Source organism: Sorex araneus, chromosome 6 (genome assembly GCF_027595985.1).
Source record: "Sorex araneus isolate mSorAra2 chromosome 6, mSorAra2.pri, whole genome shotgun sequence".
Classification (NCBI taxonomy): Eukaryota; Metazoa; Chordata; class Mammalia; order Eulipotyphla; family Soricidae; genus Sorex; species Sorex araneus.
In genome coordinates this window covers 124139003-124158233 of record NC_073307.1, presented here as the reverse complement: position 1 = coordinate 124158233, position 19231 = coordinate 124139003, and the positions used below count along the sequence as shown (strand labels likewise).

At 34.2% G+C, this 19231-nt stretch overlaps 1 protein-coding gene across 2 annotated transcripts in view; it reads right to left on the bottom strand.

The window, feature by feature from the left end:
• Window positions 1–19231, bottom strand: part of NELL1 (neural EGFL like 1) — a 949069-nt gene that overhangs the window by 180155 nt on the left and 749683 nt on the right. For both annotated transcript variants that reach the window (XM_004607851.3, XM_004607852.3), the window contains exon 15: window positions 18467–18562. In XM_004607851.3, coding sequence (XP_004607908.2) covers window positions 18467–18562 — 96 coding nt within the window. The remainder of the gene's footprint in view (window positions 1–18466; window positions 18563–19231) is intronic.

The following is a 19231-nucleotide window of genomic DNA, read 5'->3' as shown; positions in this document are numbered from 1 at the left end:
CCATGTGCAAGGCAAATGGCCTACCTGCTGTGCTATCGCTCCAGCCCCAGATTATTTCAAATCTTGAGATCATTCTTTCACAAAAGGGGAGAGAAGATGACATGAATCAATCAGATACTTTGCTAGGTAACTAAGTGTAAAAATGGAATAAAAGAAATAATGAGTGATTTAAATAACCCCTTATTTTCAGGAATAACTTTAGCAATGCAGATATATAGGGACTTATAAAAATAGTAGACCCTGACTATTATGTTGTTGAAGCAAATTTCAATCTCAAACCTAGCAACTATTTGAGCTTCTGTTGTCTTACATCTAAAATGAGGATAATTATAGTGTCTGTCTTATAATACACTTACCAGATCACAAGTATCTGGCATATTGCTACCTAAAATGAATTTAGGTATGTTAATAGACTCTGGAATATGAAAAGGTTTTTCTCTCAGATGCCCATTAATTAGGTGTACTAACTAATGAAGAACAACCAAAGATAGTTCACCCCATGAAACTATATGTACCTAATATTCAAACAAATTTCCCTGAGATAAGAATGGTGACAAATCTGGGGCTGGAGCCATAGCACAGCGGGTAGGGCATTTGCCTTGCACTCGGCTGACCCGGGTTCGATTCCCAGCATCCCATATAGTCCCCCGGGCACCGCCAGGAGTAATTCCTGAGTGCAGAGCTAGGAGTAACCCCTGTGCACGCCGGGTGTGGACCCTCCGCCTCTCCAAAACAAAAGAAAAAAACACTAAACAAAGAATGGTGACAAATCATAAATCAATCTGCTGGTATGTATGAAACAAAACTTTAGAATTTTCCTCAAACTTCAAGATTGTCAGTATAATCTTACATGTCAAATGTCTATTCAGAGATATTTTAACTTTAAAGTTGTCAATTTTTGGAGGCTGGGTTATCTTGCACCCTATGACATGTGGATTGATTGACTATGAATCTCCCCTAGATAGGCAAAAACATTCAATTCCTTGAAATGCAAAGCCTGAATTAGAATGCCAGCTCAGTGAGCCAGATTTTACAGGAGTTAATATACTTGCCAGGGTAAACACTGGTTCAATACTTGGTACTGCATGTGGTCCCTGGGTACACAACCAGGAATAGTAATGCCGGTTGTGGCTCAAAACTTAACACACACATACACACACACACACACACACAAATGAATGCTACTCATAGCTGAACAATTCTATGAATCTTGAACAATTCATGCTAACCATATTAATGTTTCTTTTCACATACTATGGAAACAAGACCTTCTTAGCAAAGTTTTCATTGAGGTACTCCAATAAATAGTGAAATTCCTCTCACATTCAGAAGCTATATATTAATGTGTTACAGTGGGTGACTTATTTCTTTGATGTTAAAAAACTGCTAAAAACTACTCCTATGGGCAATAGTTTGCACAACATATAATATGATCCCTTACTATCATAATTTTTTATCACTTACTATTTAAAAGTTTGACTTCCTCTAATCCTTCAACACTTGCATATTGGAAAGTGATTTTACTTGGTCAATGCTACATGGTGCGTAATTAAAGTTCTTTATCTTTAAAGGTTGTACTGTGTGCCTCTGTAGTGCAGAATTGCCCTATTGATGATTAGGGGATGGAAAAGTAAGAAGGGGAGAAATACCTATATGAACATGACCCTATTTTATAGAAATTCAAAGGACAAGAAAGGAATGAAACTGAAGGAGAAAGGAGAGGCAGACAGGAGGTAACAGGGACAGGGGAGGGACCTTGGGCCTATCACTGAGCAGTATGCATATTTCTAAACCACACAGTCAATAATACTGTAAGTATGACCTTAAACTATAATAATCAGACTTAAAAATGTTTCGGTCAAAAAGACCAGTTAAGGGGGTGGGGTGTCTGGGGAAACTGGTATAGGGACTTTGACACTGGTGATGCAATTGGTATTGAAATATTGTATGCCTAAAACTCAGCTAAGAATAGCATTATAAATTGCAGTACTTTAAAGAATTAATTTTAAAACTGCCCTGTGTATAACAGATTGTTACAATTTAATTATTTTGGCCTTTTAAAAATTAAATTTCCCTGTACATTGAATGCTCCTTGTAGGCACAAAGTCAGGAATGGCATGGTATAATGATGACATAAAAATCAGGCATGCAATATAGAACTACTGAGAATAATTCAAGTCCTAACTATACCACCCACCTCTTGTGAGCTTTACAAACCTGGGACATTTGTTAAATATCTTAGACTCATTTTCCATATATGTAAAATATTAATGATAAATATAGCTCATATGAAGTTAGTATGAAATTTTAAAAATGATGATGTAAATATGTGAGAATATTGCAACTGAGCATGTGAATCTTGATTCCAACATCCAGCATGATCTCTGAAACTAAATGTGTAGCTCCAGAATACCAAATAACAACAAAAAATAAAGGAGGGGTAAAGGAAGGGGAAACACACGTTTTTTGAACAGAAAGGGAAAAGAAACATGATATAGTCTATAAATATGGAGATTATATAAAGTTGTACTAAAGGATGTATTACTATCACCTGGTCCATGCTATGGAGGAGAGTATGTTATGGATTATAATGAGGAAAGAGTTGCTCAGGACTGCACAGAAGAAATGATAGGGAAAAATCACAAATAATTTCAATGGAGAAAAGCAACAAACAAAAGATGAGCTCTGAGAATTGCCAAAGTCTTTTAAATCAGTCTTGCCTTTCTGAGGACAGCAAAAGACAGTGTTTAAAATAATTTAGAGCGATGCAGCTTTAATAACTATTTGAATCAAAGTGGTTATAATTCCTAGCCTATAACCTTGAACTTGTAATTTTACAGTGCTTCATCCCCATTTAATAAAAATTAGGATTCCCATTTATTCATTCACTGATTCATTCAGTAGAATTCTCCTTAGTATAAAATAAATGTCAGGCACTATTCTGACAGCTGAGGTTATACAGTGAGGTTATAACAGTAACAAAAATATCTATTATCAAGCTATTCAATTACCTAAAGAGGAAAAGATAATAAACAAAATCATTACGATATATATTTAGCATCTAAAATGGTGATAGATACAATAAGAAAAATAAACCAGAAAATGGAGATGTTATTATTGGGATAAGATTTAAGGTTGCTATTTTAGTAGAGTGATAGAAAGGACTCATTGAGAAGTAACCTTGAGACTCATAGAAAGTAAAAAATATATATATATATCAATGATAATAGATGAAGGGTGACTTTTCTAGAAAAAAAGACTATCAGGTAAAATGGTCCAGAGGTATACTCTTAAGTTTAAAATATGAACAGTCGAGCAGTATAAAAGTATGTCATGAAATTTAATAAGGAATATCAGGTTGAAAAACATGATCAATGCTGAGTTCTGAGCTGGGAAGCATAAAATAACAAGGCAGGGGTTGGGGCGTAGCAGGCCCTATAGCAAGCTATGTGCTTTCCTTGCATATGGTTAATCCACGTTTGCTCTCCAGCACTACACATGATCTCCAAGTACTGCTAGGAGTGATCCCTGAGCAAAAGGGGCAGGAGTAAGCCCTGAACACCACAGGGTGTGGTCCCTAAAACAAAAATAGATAAATAAATAAATAAATAAATAATGTCAATTATTCACCACAAGATCAGCCTAAATCAGGGTCTTGTCTAAGCATTAAATAGCTATGATGCTGTTTAAATAATTTCTTCACCATTCTGACCAAAAATATTGAGAAACTGTAAGTAATGATTGCCTTATAATTATTTCTCCAGTAAGTGACACTGGGAAATTATGGAGAAAAGGAAATTGAAACAGACCCAAAATGCAAATAATGTTGTTAAATATACACTGAAAAGGACAGAACTGTTTTCCACACACCTAGAGATAAGGTGAATTAAAGGTTGTCATAGGATGCTGACATTTTATTGAGATGTCATAATGATTTACTTACAGATGAAAAAGTGCTTGAAAGTAAAAATTGTAGGGCTTTTTCCCTTTCAAGTGTTTTGATCCAAAAAGCACTAATGGGAAGTTAAAAAAAGGGAAGTGCCCAATTGGTGAGGGTTTTTTGGGAGATGTACTATGTCAGACTATGACAAAAGGGAAGGAGTTTCATTTCCTCCTGAACAAAAGCACTAGTTTTATGTATATATAAAACTTTTCCTTATATTAAAATTTTCCTTATATATTAATTTGTCATTGTTGACTTGAAAAATGATGTGCTAATTTCGTCTTGTCAATTTAACACACCAACAACAGAACTTCTGATATTTGGAGTTTGAAGAGCAAGACAGCAGGAAAAGGTTAGGAGGGTATTGACTAGGATTTTGATGTGGAGACACTGGGGGAATAATTGTTATTCAAGTTAATAATATTTAGGAATTTTGAAGGAACTAAAATGAAATATATGATTTCTATACTTCAGGAATAGGTGGTAGGAAGAAACGAAAAATGTTTATAAGGCAATTAAGCTATGATGATTAATGATAGTTTTATGAAAGGGAAAATCAGGGTGATCTTGAAAACACTGGAATTTATTTCCTTGACCTTGACTTAGAAAATATGAATTATTAATATATTTCATATTAGCTAATTTTTTCAAAGTTATCTTAGGCTATTTGAATATACATGGCACTTCAGATGTAGGTGTGGTAAGGTCACTTTTAATTGTTGAAACAATGGCATGTACACTCTTGTAACTAATTATTACCTCAGTGAAAAAGAAAATATACATTTTCTAACTATAGTGCTAGATGGTGCAAGACTTACTGAGTGCTATTTTGCAATATGTACAAATATTAAAGAATAATATTATTTGTTAATTACAAATAATTCACTGTGGGAAAGTATTGATTATAACTTGATATAGGAGAGGGGCAAGAGTTAATATGCTATTAGCCACTGGAACTGATTTAAGGTTCATCAACATGGAAATATCTGATTGTATTTTCCCTTTATAGGTCTTAAAATGATTCCAATGCAAGAAGAAACTTTGTGTGTGTGAAGCACAAGCCTTGAAGTTGTGAGACTTGCCTTCTGGTATCATTTAGTGAAGTTATTAAAACTAGGTAGTAAGATAAAAATAATAGAGACATACTGATGATTGAATGGAAAAGTGAGGAAGAAGGAAATATCAAGGATAACTGAATAAGTCTGATACAAGAATATCAGAGATGAAGACAGATGATTGACAACAATAATTTTCTTATTCTTCCAAATATATTTCATGATAATAGTATTGAGGCTTTGGGGACTGACAAAAAATCTAAAATAGTTTCTTATTAAATGATCAGTATGTTCAACAGGGTTTTTGATACTTGTCATGTTTCAGGTATTACCCTAGTCCCTGAAGGTATAGGGAATAAGATTTTTAAAAATAATAATAATAATCACCTGCCCTCATGGAGTTTAGGTTTTAACTGGGCATTCAGGTCATAGCAGAAAGCATGATTTTGTCAGAGAACACTAAAGGAATAAAGGCTCTGAAGACAATGAATCAATGACAAGGAGGAAGATGTGTCATTTTAACTATGTGTCAGTACCTCTCTGAAAATATAACATGGGCAGAATTCTCAATGTCACGATGAAGCTGACAGAATACCTGAGAGTAGGACATTGCAAGTGAACCATAAAGTAAGGAAACATGACTGAATGTTCTAGGAAAATAACAAGACTGGAAAAGAAAATTAGGAAGTAAAGGATAGTATATTGAATGGGAGGGGGGATATATACTGGAGCGGAATGCCGAAGAGATTGAATCTTCTTTCATTCTCGGTCAGTAACAAAGGGGAACCATGGAGAAATTGGAAGGAAGGAATGTCTGGATCTAACTTTATTTTGTTTGACAATGTTCCATTGTCTACCATGTTGGAAAAAATTACAAATTATACAATAGAAGGTAACTGAATCAGGATGTTGAGTGTATTTTAAAGTATAAATCAGATGATGGATGATAATATTATGCACAAGAACAATAATGGAGGAGACCATATGATGTTTGGGTTCTGGACATATTTTGAAAATGGATTAAGGAATCGGATGTGCAGTGAAAAGGGAGAAATCGGGGGTTATCTCAGGTCATAGAATGTGAAAGGACAGATTTCATCACCCACAAGAATGAGAAAGATGATGGGGAATATTTATATTTATATTCCTCTCAAATATTTATTTGAATAAATATAAATAAAATATTTATATTTGAGAGGAATATAATCAAGTATATTCTATATTACTGAAGACCCTCAATAATAATTATGTATTTGTGTTTGATGTATTAGTCTATGTGTGATTGGTGTTTCAATCTATGTATTACAGGACGAACAGACATAAAAGAAGTCAGATTTGGTATGTAGTTTAGAATGGGTTCAATGTAAAATGTATGTGAAGGGAAGGATAAACATGAAAGCTGCAAAGAGCAATCACAAGTACCACACCATGAAATTTTGACTTGATTTTATAAGCAGTGAGGATATACTAAAAGATTTTCTTAGCTATCTAGTCTTTAATAGATAATCTTCCAGAATCTGCTTGGTTAAAATTACTACTACCTATAGATAACTTCATGTTCTTGGTTAAACTGGAAAAAGCTTTAAAAGCCTATTAGCCCACCAACTCACAAACTGCTTATCTTCCCATCCACTACCAAAAGGGTGAATACAGGTCATATTCTTTGATTAAACTTACTTTGAACACGAGTGAACATTTTCAAGCAAATGCCGTTTCTAATCAGAACATCCCATTAGGAGAGAGGAATGTAAGTTCTAAGAACTATAGTCCTCCTTTGTCTGATGACTTGCCTTCAATTACCCTCTTTCCACCTGATCTACAGTGCGATACCTAGTCTTGAATAAAAAGAATTTTCAGTTATTAAGGAAAGTTTATTTCTGGGCTCCAGTTGGTCATATTTTCACAGAAACCCAGGTTCCCTTTCTATTAAGTCATTATGCTTCAAGGTACAGTAGAGTTTGTATTTTCCAGGGTATAGGATTAAAAATGAATGTGTGAATCAAACCCGTGACTTTCACAGTTCAATAGCATGAGCTTGCCTACCAGGGAAGAAAAACTTCTTGTCATCAAAATGTCAGGAATTATTTTCTCGATCACTAACTAAATGAGATAATCCCTAATAATCCACAATAGTTTTCATTTATTCCATGGGCAATGCCAAACCTCTATTAAAAGATTGTTCTTACTTTAAAAGCAGGCTGGTAAAGTTTCTGGAAATAACACAGAAGAAATCTGTATATTACTAATGGCATTTACTCTTCATTCTAAATTATGAAAAGTATCAATGTAATTACTTGCAAACATGATTTCAGTTGGAGTTACTGCAACCTGTGATCTATTAAATAAAAATATTAGAAAATATGAAATTTAGGGTTCTAATCTGTACTGGACTGGAGTGATATCACAGCGGGTAGGGCGTTTGCCTTGCATGCAGCTGACCCGGGTTTGATTCCTCCTTCCCTCTTGGAGAGCCCAGCAAGCTACCGAGAGTATCCCGCTCGCATGGCAGAGCCTGGCAAGCTCCCTGTGGCGTATTCTATATGCCAAAAACAGTAACAGCAAGTCTCATAATGGAGATGTTACTGGTGCCCACTCGAGCAAATCGATGAACAATGGGAGTAGAGTGGTATAGGACAGTGCTACAATCTGTACTTATGATGTATTCAATTATCACATTTTATTGAACTCAATTTACAATAAGTTAGAAAAGCTGGATTTTTTCTTTGTCAGAGCTTTGGCAGTGAATGTAGTAGGTGTTAAAGACTTCTATGTTCCTCAGTTGGATGCTAGAACATCTTCACATTGGTTTTGACAAGTCAATTGTGCCTAAATCAACCATAACAAACTTCTGGATACATAGCACTGTAGCACTGTGGTTCCGTTGTTCATCCATTTGCTTGAGTGGTCACCAGTAACGTCTCCATTGTGAGACTTGCTGTTACTGCTTTTGGCATATAGAATATGCCACGGGTAGCTTGCCAGGCTCTCTGTGAGGGGCGGAGGAACCGAACCCGGGTCAGCCACGTGCAAGGCAAACACCCTACCCGCTGTGTTATCTAGATACACATTTTTTAAAAACTAAACATTTAGCAAAGGGGATTAGGAGGCTAAAAACAATAACTGGAGTTTAGCAATTCTAGCTTGTTTCTTTGTTTTCCTTTCACAAGAGTCAGAACTTCCTCCTTGAACTTATCCAAGGGCAATGGATTTCAAGTCACTGACAAATAGACCCAGTAAGATGATAGTTAACAATGGGTATTTAACCAATGTCTCACAAGTCTTCCTGGGCCTGGGGTTGCTTCAGTCACACAAAAGAGCAAAAACCAAAGACACTGACATTAGGAAAGAGTTAATATGAGTTAAAGAAGGGGAAGTGTGTGCTTGATAATGATTCTGTCTCCCCCCCCCAAAATCAAACTACAACCTCCCCCCACACACACACATAAAATATAAGCATCATGATAGTGATTCAGTTGAACAAGCAAGCCACCATAGAAAAGTCAACTTTTATACAGTTGGCAGCAAAGGAGGATGGAGATTGAACTATAGAAGGGTTAAAGAATTGTTCACATATCAAGGAACATGTCTGTGATCAAAGGTATCCTCAAAACACTTCTCTAAGGAAGAATCAGAAATTGCAAAGGTCCAACAAGAAAATCCTATAGTCTTTCTACCAGTGATGTGAAATCACTTCTCACTCCCACAAAACTCTATCATATTTCATAATATGCATGTCATCTATGAACTTGAAAATGTGATATAGGAAGGGAAAATATAAGCTGTCCACTTGTTACTAAATATACTTTCCATGAGCCAGCAGGCTCATGAGTGGGAAAGAAAGAAGCTTCTCTTTAGCTTTAGTTTGATACTGATCTATTTGTTTAACCAGATATATTTTATATACTGAAATAACCAAATCAAACAAGGATCAAATAAACCATGATGATATCAAAATCACCATAGTATTCTTTTCTCTGTACACTGTATATGTGTTTATCTATAAAATTGCCATTATGTTGAACATGCCATATTTAGCTGATAATGCAAGCTTTTATGATATTTTAAATAAATAACACTAAATACTTAAAATATTCTGTAATGGGGGACTATAATTTTTTCTGTCATTTAATCAAGAAAGTGAGGATTTAATTTCTCAAAATAACAGCTAGAACAATCTGCTTTTGAATGTTCAGACTCCTATATGTATTTTCTCCACATAAATAAAAAACTTTTCCCATAGCTTTCCAGGTACCATATAATGGTTACCCCTAATTTATTCCACTAATTATATTTAATAAATTATTATTTAAAATGTCATACTTGTAAGAATTTAAGGTTTTAATTGAAATCCAAGTCTGGAAATAATCACACTGGACAAGAACTAAGTGTTAAATGTAGGTAAAGGGATAGTGAATAACCTGTAAATATCTGTATTGCAAACTACAATGTCCAAAGGGGGGAGAATGGGAGAGAGGAAGAGAGGGACAGAGGGAGAGAGAGAAAGAGATAGAAAGAGGGAGATAGGGGAAAAAAGTGGAGAGGAGGAGAGAGAAACGGAGGAACAGAGGAGAAAGTGGGAAAAGGAGGAGGAGAAAGAGAGGAGAGAGAATGAGAGAGAGAGAGCGAGAGAGAGAGAGAGAGAGAGAGAGAGAGAGAAGAAAAGTGCCTGCTGGGGAGGGCATGATGGGAGAGAACCTGGGGACACTGGTGGTGCTGAGAAACTTATACTGGTGGAGTAATGGGTGTAGGACCACTGTATGACTGAAACCTAATCATAAACAGCTTTGTAAAGGTCTATCTCACAGTGATTCAATAAAAAATTCTTTTAAAAATATAAAATGAAAATAAAAACAAATAAATAACTAAATACTCAAGCTTTCAAGAAAAAAAAAGATAGTATAGTGGGTAAGGTATTTGTCATTGCACATGGCCAAGCTGAGTTTGATCCCTGGCATCACATCTGTTCCCGCCAGGAGTGATCTCTGGGTGCAAAGCTGGGATCAAGCCCCAAACACAACCAGATGTGACCCTAAAACAAAACAAAAGTCTTTAAGATTTTTCTCAAACATCACTTATGTTCCACCTGTGATAATTGTCAGTGGAAATACCTAGGGATACATGATGAAAGAGAATGGACAACTTTTAGGTTTCACTGAGCTAATCACTCCTGTTTTACATGCATACATTCATAACCCACATAAACATCAAATAAATAATGAATTCTAGGAATCTTCAGGTTTGCACACTGAGAAGCAAGATGATAGTGTTTTAAATGTAAGTATGGGGAATCAATAAAAAGCTAATTAAATACCTGTAGACAGACAAGTGGTTAGCCTTTTCTCTAATATATCAGATCTGCTGATCATACTGTCAATACTAAAGTAAGCACTTCATGTTAAATAATCCATTTAAACTCCAAGTTATGAGAAGTAAAAGAAAATACTTCTTTTAAAAAAACATAGCCAGTTAAATATGCCAGTAATTTAGGTGATTTCCAGAGCAAAATTATGTCATAGTTGTTATGCAAGTTGTAAACTAAATAAAAACATGAAAGTTCATAAGTTTGTAACTGTACCACACAGTGATTCACTAATAAAAAATTAAAAATAAATAAATAAAATAAAATAAATTTAAAAAAAACAGAGAGGTATTAGTGGTAGAAAATGAATAAAAGGTAAGACTTTGTATCATTGAAATGCTGAACAATTTAGTAGCCTCTTATTTTGGAGTTATCAATTTCAATGTTCAATAGAAAATTAAAATTCAACAATTGAATTTTAGACACTCATAGTGTGTCAGGAACTATGAAGAGCTTTCAATTGACTATCATTTAATCTTACTATAGTATTGTAATAAAATAAGGCATATTTATATCCCCTTTCCAGGAGAATATCTTAGAGGTATTATATACAGTGATCCAACACCACTTACCCTGGCAAAGTAGGGGGAACCTCAACTAAAGTTGGACAAGAATGTCTTCAAAGATTGTGCTTCCAATTATTTGTTTACTTTATTTCTGCCTTATTTACAACAGACGTCAAATTTAATATATTGAACAATCAGCAAAATCAGGTGGAAGATTATGGCTCACTCAAGTCAGTAAAATGTAATTTCTTGGCCCCTCCCCACCACCACCATGTAATGTTCACTAACTGCCTTGGATTCAGGTAACACAATCAAGAGGTAACAGGAAAGTATATAAAATATGAATCAGCCATACATAATAAGTACCCCAGACACATTACCAAATGGCTAATAACAATTAACTATGTCATCATGGTCATTAGTGCAAATCTTTAATTGATGTCCAACTTTAATTGATAGACTATCAATTAACTATCAATTTTAATTGATAGTCTATCAATTGTTGATAGACTACCTTTAATTGATAGTCCAATGCCTATTAGTTAACAAAAGCCTTAGTTCAACAGTATATAGGAATGACTTGATAATTTTATCTATAAGATAAAAAGAAAGTGAAATGGAAAAAAAAAGAGGCATGAGAATAAAAGGGGCTTAAGGTATTTGCTTTTTTGTGTCTGAAACCTGGCACAATGGTGATTCAGGCAGCATCAAGCACAGGAATCTGAAAGAAGCCTAAGTTGTTGTGTGACAGCGCTTATTTGTGGACCTATAACTTAACTTTTCCATTTCAGTCAAAAAGGAGTTCAGGGGCTAGGAAGAACGTTTGCCTTATATGCCAGCCAATCAGGTCGGATTCATGGCACTCCATACAGTGACCTGATCCCACTAGAAGTCATCCCTGAGTGCAGTCAGGAGTAGGCCCTGAGCACTGCTGGGTGTGGCCCCAAAACAACACAACAGAATGTTCATGGGATGGGACTGGACAAAGAGAAGTGGTGATGAATAAGGGTAAGGCTTGGATGTTCTAAAGAGGCATGATTTCAGCAACAGTAGGCTTAGACTGCTCTCATCCTCCAATGAAATGTCCTTGCTCACCAGTCTCTATTTCTGTAATGTACACAATAGCTCCTCAATCAAGTTTTGACTTATCTGATTTTAATGAGATGTTAAGAGTAGCTGCACCTACTCTTCTGTGGTGGTTTAAACGGATGGGGTACTCAGTGAGATAGCTAACCATTATATTTTCCTATTGAAACATTGCAGAAAGACTCTGAATACTCTCTTCCGGGTATCTCTTCACTGCATCACAACAGGATCACCGGAAATAACAGAAGCCCCCATCTTCAGAGTGTGTACCATGAATCAGACAACCCTGGAGACTTCAAGCTGAGATAAGTTAACTAACTCTCCAAATTGCCAGGAAACTGAAGAGGCATTTTGCTTTCGTCCTTCTTCCCAATGCCCTCCCTTAAGTCTGGTAATATTTTGAAAGGAAATAGAATGAATAGTTTCTTCTTCATTTAGTATAAGGCTAAAATGAATACATCATCTTCACAAGATTAATTCTCTCGATCCATACCCTTGGGAAGTCTCAAAATTTATTTAGATTTTCTTTAATTTCTCTCAGTAGCATTTTGTAATATTGAGTGAACTAGCCTTATAGTTTAAGAGTAAATATATTCCTGGCCTTTTATTTCATGATGATATTATCTAAGATAAACCAATCTCTAAATTTTCTTGTAAGTACATTCAAATTTTTTTGTATTTTTTTAAAAAAAGAGAATAAAGCTATCAGCCCCATTCTAAAGACTCTTAAATTTTATTCCTTGAAAGATGGGTAAGAAAAAAAAATTTACAGAGATAAAATGCTGCCAGAATTCATGAAAAAAAAATGAGGGCAAGATTTAAAATTTGGTTCTTGGTGGTGGAATATGTGCACTGGTGAAGAGATGGGTGTTTGAGCATTGTGTAACTGAAACTTAAGCCTGAAAGCTTTGTAACTTTCCACATGGTGATTCAATAAAAAATTTTTAAAAAATTTAAAAAATTAAAAATAAAAAAAAAGATTTAAAATTTGAATACATGTAAAAGTTTTTCCTTTTTTCCTGACCATTCTTCTTCCTGGTGTAAGGACAATATCCTCAGGGCAAACTATTACCCTCTGTCTATGTACATTCAAATCCCTGAGGCACAGACAGAAGCATAAAATGAATTATCCCACCTAAAGCCATTTTCTTTTAGAAAGTGTTAAAGATGACTAGTAGTGAGAAAAATGAAGTCTTTTTTTTATCTTTTATGTTCTCTTTATTTTAAACTTAAAAGTTTTGTTATAAATCTAATTTGTATTTTATATAGAAAGATATAAAATTCAGAGAAGAAAATCGAGAAAGTAACCACTGTAAATTTCAGTGTGAATGGAAAATTCTGTTAAGTTTTTCCTCTCATTGTACATAATATGCACTAGAAAGATACAGAGACATGAGCTTACTTAATACTACTCAGAAAAATGTGAACCAATTTCTGAAGAAATTGAGGGGAAAAATCAAGACCTTCTAGCTTTATAATTTCAGCATATTTTTCCAAATTTTATTTTAACATCAAACTGATTGAGTTTAGACTTGCTCAACTCTCAACATCTGTAATTCACATGACTTTGATTTGGAATATCTGATACCTATACACTTATTTCTGTATAATTCATAATTAATATGATCCATAAATATAATAAAATATGCCTTAGAAAAATACAAAATAATGCTGACTTCTCTGTACCACCACAGGTAAAATCTTGGCTTATTTCTCATTCTAAAATTGAGTTACCAAGTAGTCTTGTTATGAGAAAGCATTCTGCCGTTCAAATTTTCTTCAAAGTCAACTTATGTAAGTGTCTAAGTTAGATGTTATAAGATATATTATATTCTTATTACATGCATGGAAAACTTTATTCGAATGAAGGATGAAAATTTTTCTTTTCCTTCAGAAAGTGCAGGGTGAGAGCCCTATTTTACCAGGGGAGTTTGAACACTCACATGTTCACTGACTGAAGTGTAGACACTGAGCTGGCAGCACTCCCATGTCATTTTGGTTTCTAGGACTATAAAAAGGTGTGTCACATTTATTGTATAGGTTAGAGATCAGCAAGTCTCTGACTGTTGAATGACCAGGAATGTTCTAAGTATGTAACCATAAAACTGTTTGAGAGTCTTTTAAAAAAATGGTTTTGCCCTACTGAAAGGTGGTACAGGGGTTAAGGTAGCCTTGCATGCAGCTACCCCTCGTTTGGGTTGATCCCAGTACTTGGCGTTTTCCTATGCATTATCAAGTTCAGTTGTGGAGAACACAAAGACCATCCTACCAGCCCAAGGAAGCACAAACACTGCAGGACACAAATAGCACTAAATCTTAAGTTCCATGTATTAAACCAAAGTCCTGGTTGGTCAAAAGTCACTCAGAGAGGGCACTGAGTATCCTGAGAAGAGGGTACTGGATATCCTGAGAACCAGTAGGAGAACCCCCCACAAAATATGGTTTTGCCTATTTAAAATGCTCATATTTTTTCTATTATCAGAATTACCTTTCCTATGTATTGGTATGTGTATAGTTGTTATGCTTGGTATCATAACACACACATACACACACATATATGTATGTGTGTATGTCATACATACCTTCATTTTATTTGGGGGTTATACCTAGCAACAGTGCTCAGGGATTATTCCTTGCTCTCTGCTCAGGAATCACCCCTGGTGAGGCTCAAGAGACCATAAGAGATACCGGGGACAAATCCAGATTGGACCATGCAAGGCAAGGACCCTACCTACTGTACTGTATACAAATCCATTGTATATTAACAATAAAAACAGCATGTAGAAATATATAAATTGTATTATGTATCCTATAATATATAATATTTGTATTTAATTTTATATCTAGACTAGGAGTTGTCAACAGGGCATTTTTCTGTCTTTCACGGTATAACTGACAAAATGAGGAGACATTTTTAACTAATGTGACTATGTGTGAAAGTGCTCACGGCATTTAGTGTGTAAGGTCCAGTGATGCTACTGGACATTCTACAATGCACTGGATACCCCTTTATAATTATGATTATTTATATAAATATGTGCATATGCATATTTATACACATATTTATACATATTTATACATGTACACATATAAAATATGTACATATGCATATATACACATATACATATACACATGCATATATATATACATATATATATCCCAATGTCAATAGTATCAAGATAAGAAAGAGTCCCTAACTAGGCAAGCCTGGTACCTTGAATTCAATCTCTATTCAATTGCAAATTTGCTTAATAACAAGTACAAAACCTAGTCTCAATTAGAACAAGATGCTCTGACAGTTGATAGTAGATAATACATTCTGAATTTAGTGTAACCATTTCATATGTTTACAAAAATCAATAGGAAGAAATCGTGCTGTTTAATTTTGCTCTGTGTTTGACAGCATAATGTCAGTGTGTCATCAGATACTGTTTAGCTCTCCTAGAGCAGTTAAAATTGATAGTAGCCCCTTCCTGTCTTGACAGCAACTATTCTGAATATCCATTCATCTCTCTTTACACGTCTCAGTATTCATTGTGAAACAAAATCAAAACTAGGGGTACAGATAATAAGAAAGGGTAAGAGAGAAATCAACATATTCGCTGTTCAGAATCCAAGGGAGATTAAATGTTCATCTTGAGTGAGGTTATGAAAATGTTTCTTCATAATATCTCATCAATACAATATAAATGAAGAATTTTTATCTTTATGCTTCATATCCAATACAAGTGGGATGCTTAACTTCATCTAGTTCAAGTAGTCATTTTCTTTAATAAATTACCTCAGTAACGTCACTAAGTATACTTCAGTTAGGAAAGTTGAGTTTCACAAGCAATAAATTAAACCAATATCTAGGAGGCCAAGGAAACATGCTTAATACTAAATATAAGTGGATTTTGTAGAAATCAGAAACATCCTTTAGTTAGCCATGAAATTATAGCACACCAAATGAAAGATCTAGTTAATTATGCTGTTAGATAGTTATAAGGCATTTACATTTTTCTATTCCACCAAGTCTCCACGCATCTAGCATCACTATTCATCAGCAAATAAATTGCTTAATGTTTATTGCTAATGATCAACATGACAAAATAATTCATATAAGATATGGCCTAGATATTCAGTATTTATCCTATGACTTGTCTTGATTCCTTGCACACAAATGACTGAAAATTATATAATTTATCTTAGCCACAATCAGTCTCTTAGAAAGTTAAAATGGAATAACATTTCAAGTTGCAAATAGTATCACAGTCAGAGAAATGAATTTAAAATATACAAGTCTTAAACTCAACTTTAATATTAATATAAAAATCTCTGTCTAAGTCTATCTCCATTTCCCTTTTGCCCCTAATCCTTACTGTCTCCTTTGTCTCTATTTCTCACATTATAGACAAGAATATAAGCACTGAGATTATAAACCACTTACTGAACAGAAAAAAGGACAGAGGTTAAATGAACAAGTTAACAGAAAGCAAATTATTTTTTAGGGTTGTCCCTGACCTAAGATCAATGTTCTCCCACAGCTATTTTGTAATGTCAAAAGAATAAGAACTTTGCATTAGAAATTCTAATTAAAAATCATAGTAACCATAAATAGTAATTTATAACAAGAAACCAGTGATGTTTGGTAAAAGAGCAGCTTTGTGGACCCTCTTGCAGATACTCTGATTCATCAGGACTAGATGGTTACCCAGAAATCTGAATTGCAACAGAAAAGTTATATTGTTATACTTGAGAAACAGATGTAAATATTTATAATATAGGTTTAGCAGAATATAAATTTCATCCTGTTCTCAGTACTAATATTGCAGAAGTTGCTTGATCTGTGCTTATGTTACCCTCTATAAAATGGAAGTAATGCTACATATTAATTCTATATGTTTTACTATTAAAAGGCTTGAGACATATTTAGTATGTAATTGTAATAAACGGTGCGTCATTAATTGTAGCAGTAGTGTTCAGCAATCTCAACACCATGGACATTCTATCCTCTTAATTTCTGTAGACTTACTTTAGGGAAACATATCAGACCTAGAATAAGTGATAACCATGTATACAGGCAGTGGGTGGGGAGGGGTGGGGGTGGAGGGGAGGGATATTGGAAACATTGGTGGTGGAGGGATGGGTACTTGAACATTGTTTGACTGAAAAGCAATCATGAAAGTCTGTAAGTTTGTAACTGTATCTCACGGTAATTCATTAAAGTAAAAAAAAAATATTTTGTAAATAAATTAAGAGTAACCCCTGAGCATCATTGGATGTGATCCAAATAGCCCAAAATTAATCAGTTAATTAAGCAAAATTCAAAGTTTTTTTTTATTTGAACAAGAATTTCTTATCCCCAAGTAGTAATTCTTTCATGCTGGTCAGAGGCAGAAATTAGTTTCTTTTACATCTTTCAACAAATGTTACTTGATCTGTTGACAAGAACAGCTAATATGAAAATAATGCTGTATATACTGTTTGTTGATTTATTTGTTGAACACTCTAAGTGGAGTCTGTCATGTTTTTGAAAGGTTCACGTTCCATAATAAATATAGAGGTAGTAAAATGTAATGTCAAACATGTTTGGGTATAACTCATTAAAAATTATGTAAATTCATTATTCTTGAAACATGAAGGAAGAAAACAAGACCTTTGACGTTAAATAAGGATGCCCTTCTCTCAAATTATAATAGGAACACTGACTACATCCTCCATTTTTAACAGGGTGCTAAGTTAAGCATGATGTTCTAGACTCAGAAAAACACAACATAGTTTTTTTAACTGAACAAAACTGATGAATAAATACACGAAAACATTCCAATTTGCACATTATAAAATCCTCACTTGTGTTAGCACATTTGCACAGTGTCAGATTTCATTTGTACCTAGATGGGAGAGGCTTCTCAGTGAAAGAGCTGGATGCATAAAATAGAATTAAGCATAAACACTACAACTATTGCCAATAGGAAGACGCACTTAATGGGATTTTACCAATACTAATTGACTTATATTATAATGCCCATAAAAATAATGTTCCTAATAAGCCAATATTAGAATAAAGTCCAAGCACACCAATAAATCTGCTTTGGAAGTTATTTAATGTGCTCTTATGAAAGGAGCATGTGGTTCTAATTTAGATTCCCCTAATGCGACAGGCAGCTATGCCTCCAATAGAAACATGTGATACTATTCAATAATGATAAGTGGGACAGGTCAGTTAGTCAAGCTTTATCTCTAATAGGCATTAAAAATTCACTCTGAAAACAACAGCAAACTTTTTGACTGTGATAAATGCTTTGGTGAAAGACAAACAAAACTCGTTTTTTAAAGAAGGGGGCATTTATTAGGCAGAAACAAATGAAACTCATTTTGATAGAATAACATCCACCATGAAAACATTATGTATCCAGTCAATGTACAGCATAGTGCTATATATGCCTAAAAATGAGCATCTACTCTCTCAGAACTTTTTTCTCTCTCTGGCCCCTACCACCTGATAAAAATTAACAACCAATAATGACAAGGTTACCTTTCTCACAGTGGTTTCCAGTGAATCCAGAAGGACAAACACATTTGTTAGGAGCCACACAGGTCCCGCCATATCTGCAGCCTTCTTCACAGAATGCTGCAGTGAAAGAATGGAAGAATTTCCCTTAGATAAATTGTCAGTAAGAAAAGTTATGCTATACAGATAATATGAGCACTAAAGCATTTGTTGCATAGGGAATACTTATCTTTACTAACATGATTAAAAGTTTCAGTACACAAAAAGAAACAAATTCAATAATATCTATTTTACTGGTTTATAAGTAATTAATTGAAATAATGAATGTAAACTAGTACAAGGCTGGTATGAGTTGCTGCTATTATCATTGTTATTATTATTAATGCATTTGGAATCACATAAAATCACTGAGCATGGAAAAGGCAAAGACATCTAAAATATTCTTGTATTATAATAACTCTCTTTTTATAGAACATTTTATTGCGATCATTTTCCAATATTCTAAAAAATAATTTGGGGTAGAAAATAATTCTGATAACATCATAGATTTAACTATTTACCTCAGAATATTTAAGACAACTTTAGTGTTTCTATAATTACATATTTTAAAAAAAGGCTTTACCCTTATTATTAAAACACTGACCTTAAAATTATGCAGAAAAAAAAATCTTTTTTTTCTGCTGAAGCAGTAAAAATACTGCTCCAAAGAGTGTTTTTTTTTTAAACACTTTATTTTATTTTTGCTTTTTGAATCACACCCAGTGATGCACTGAAGTTACTCCTGGCTCA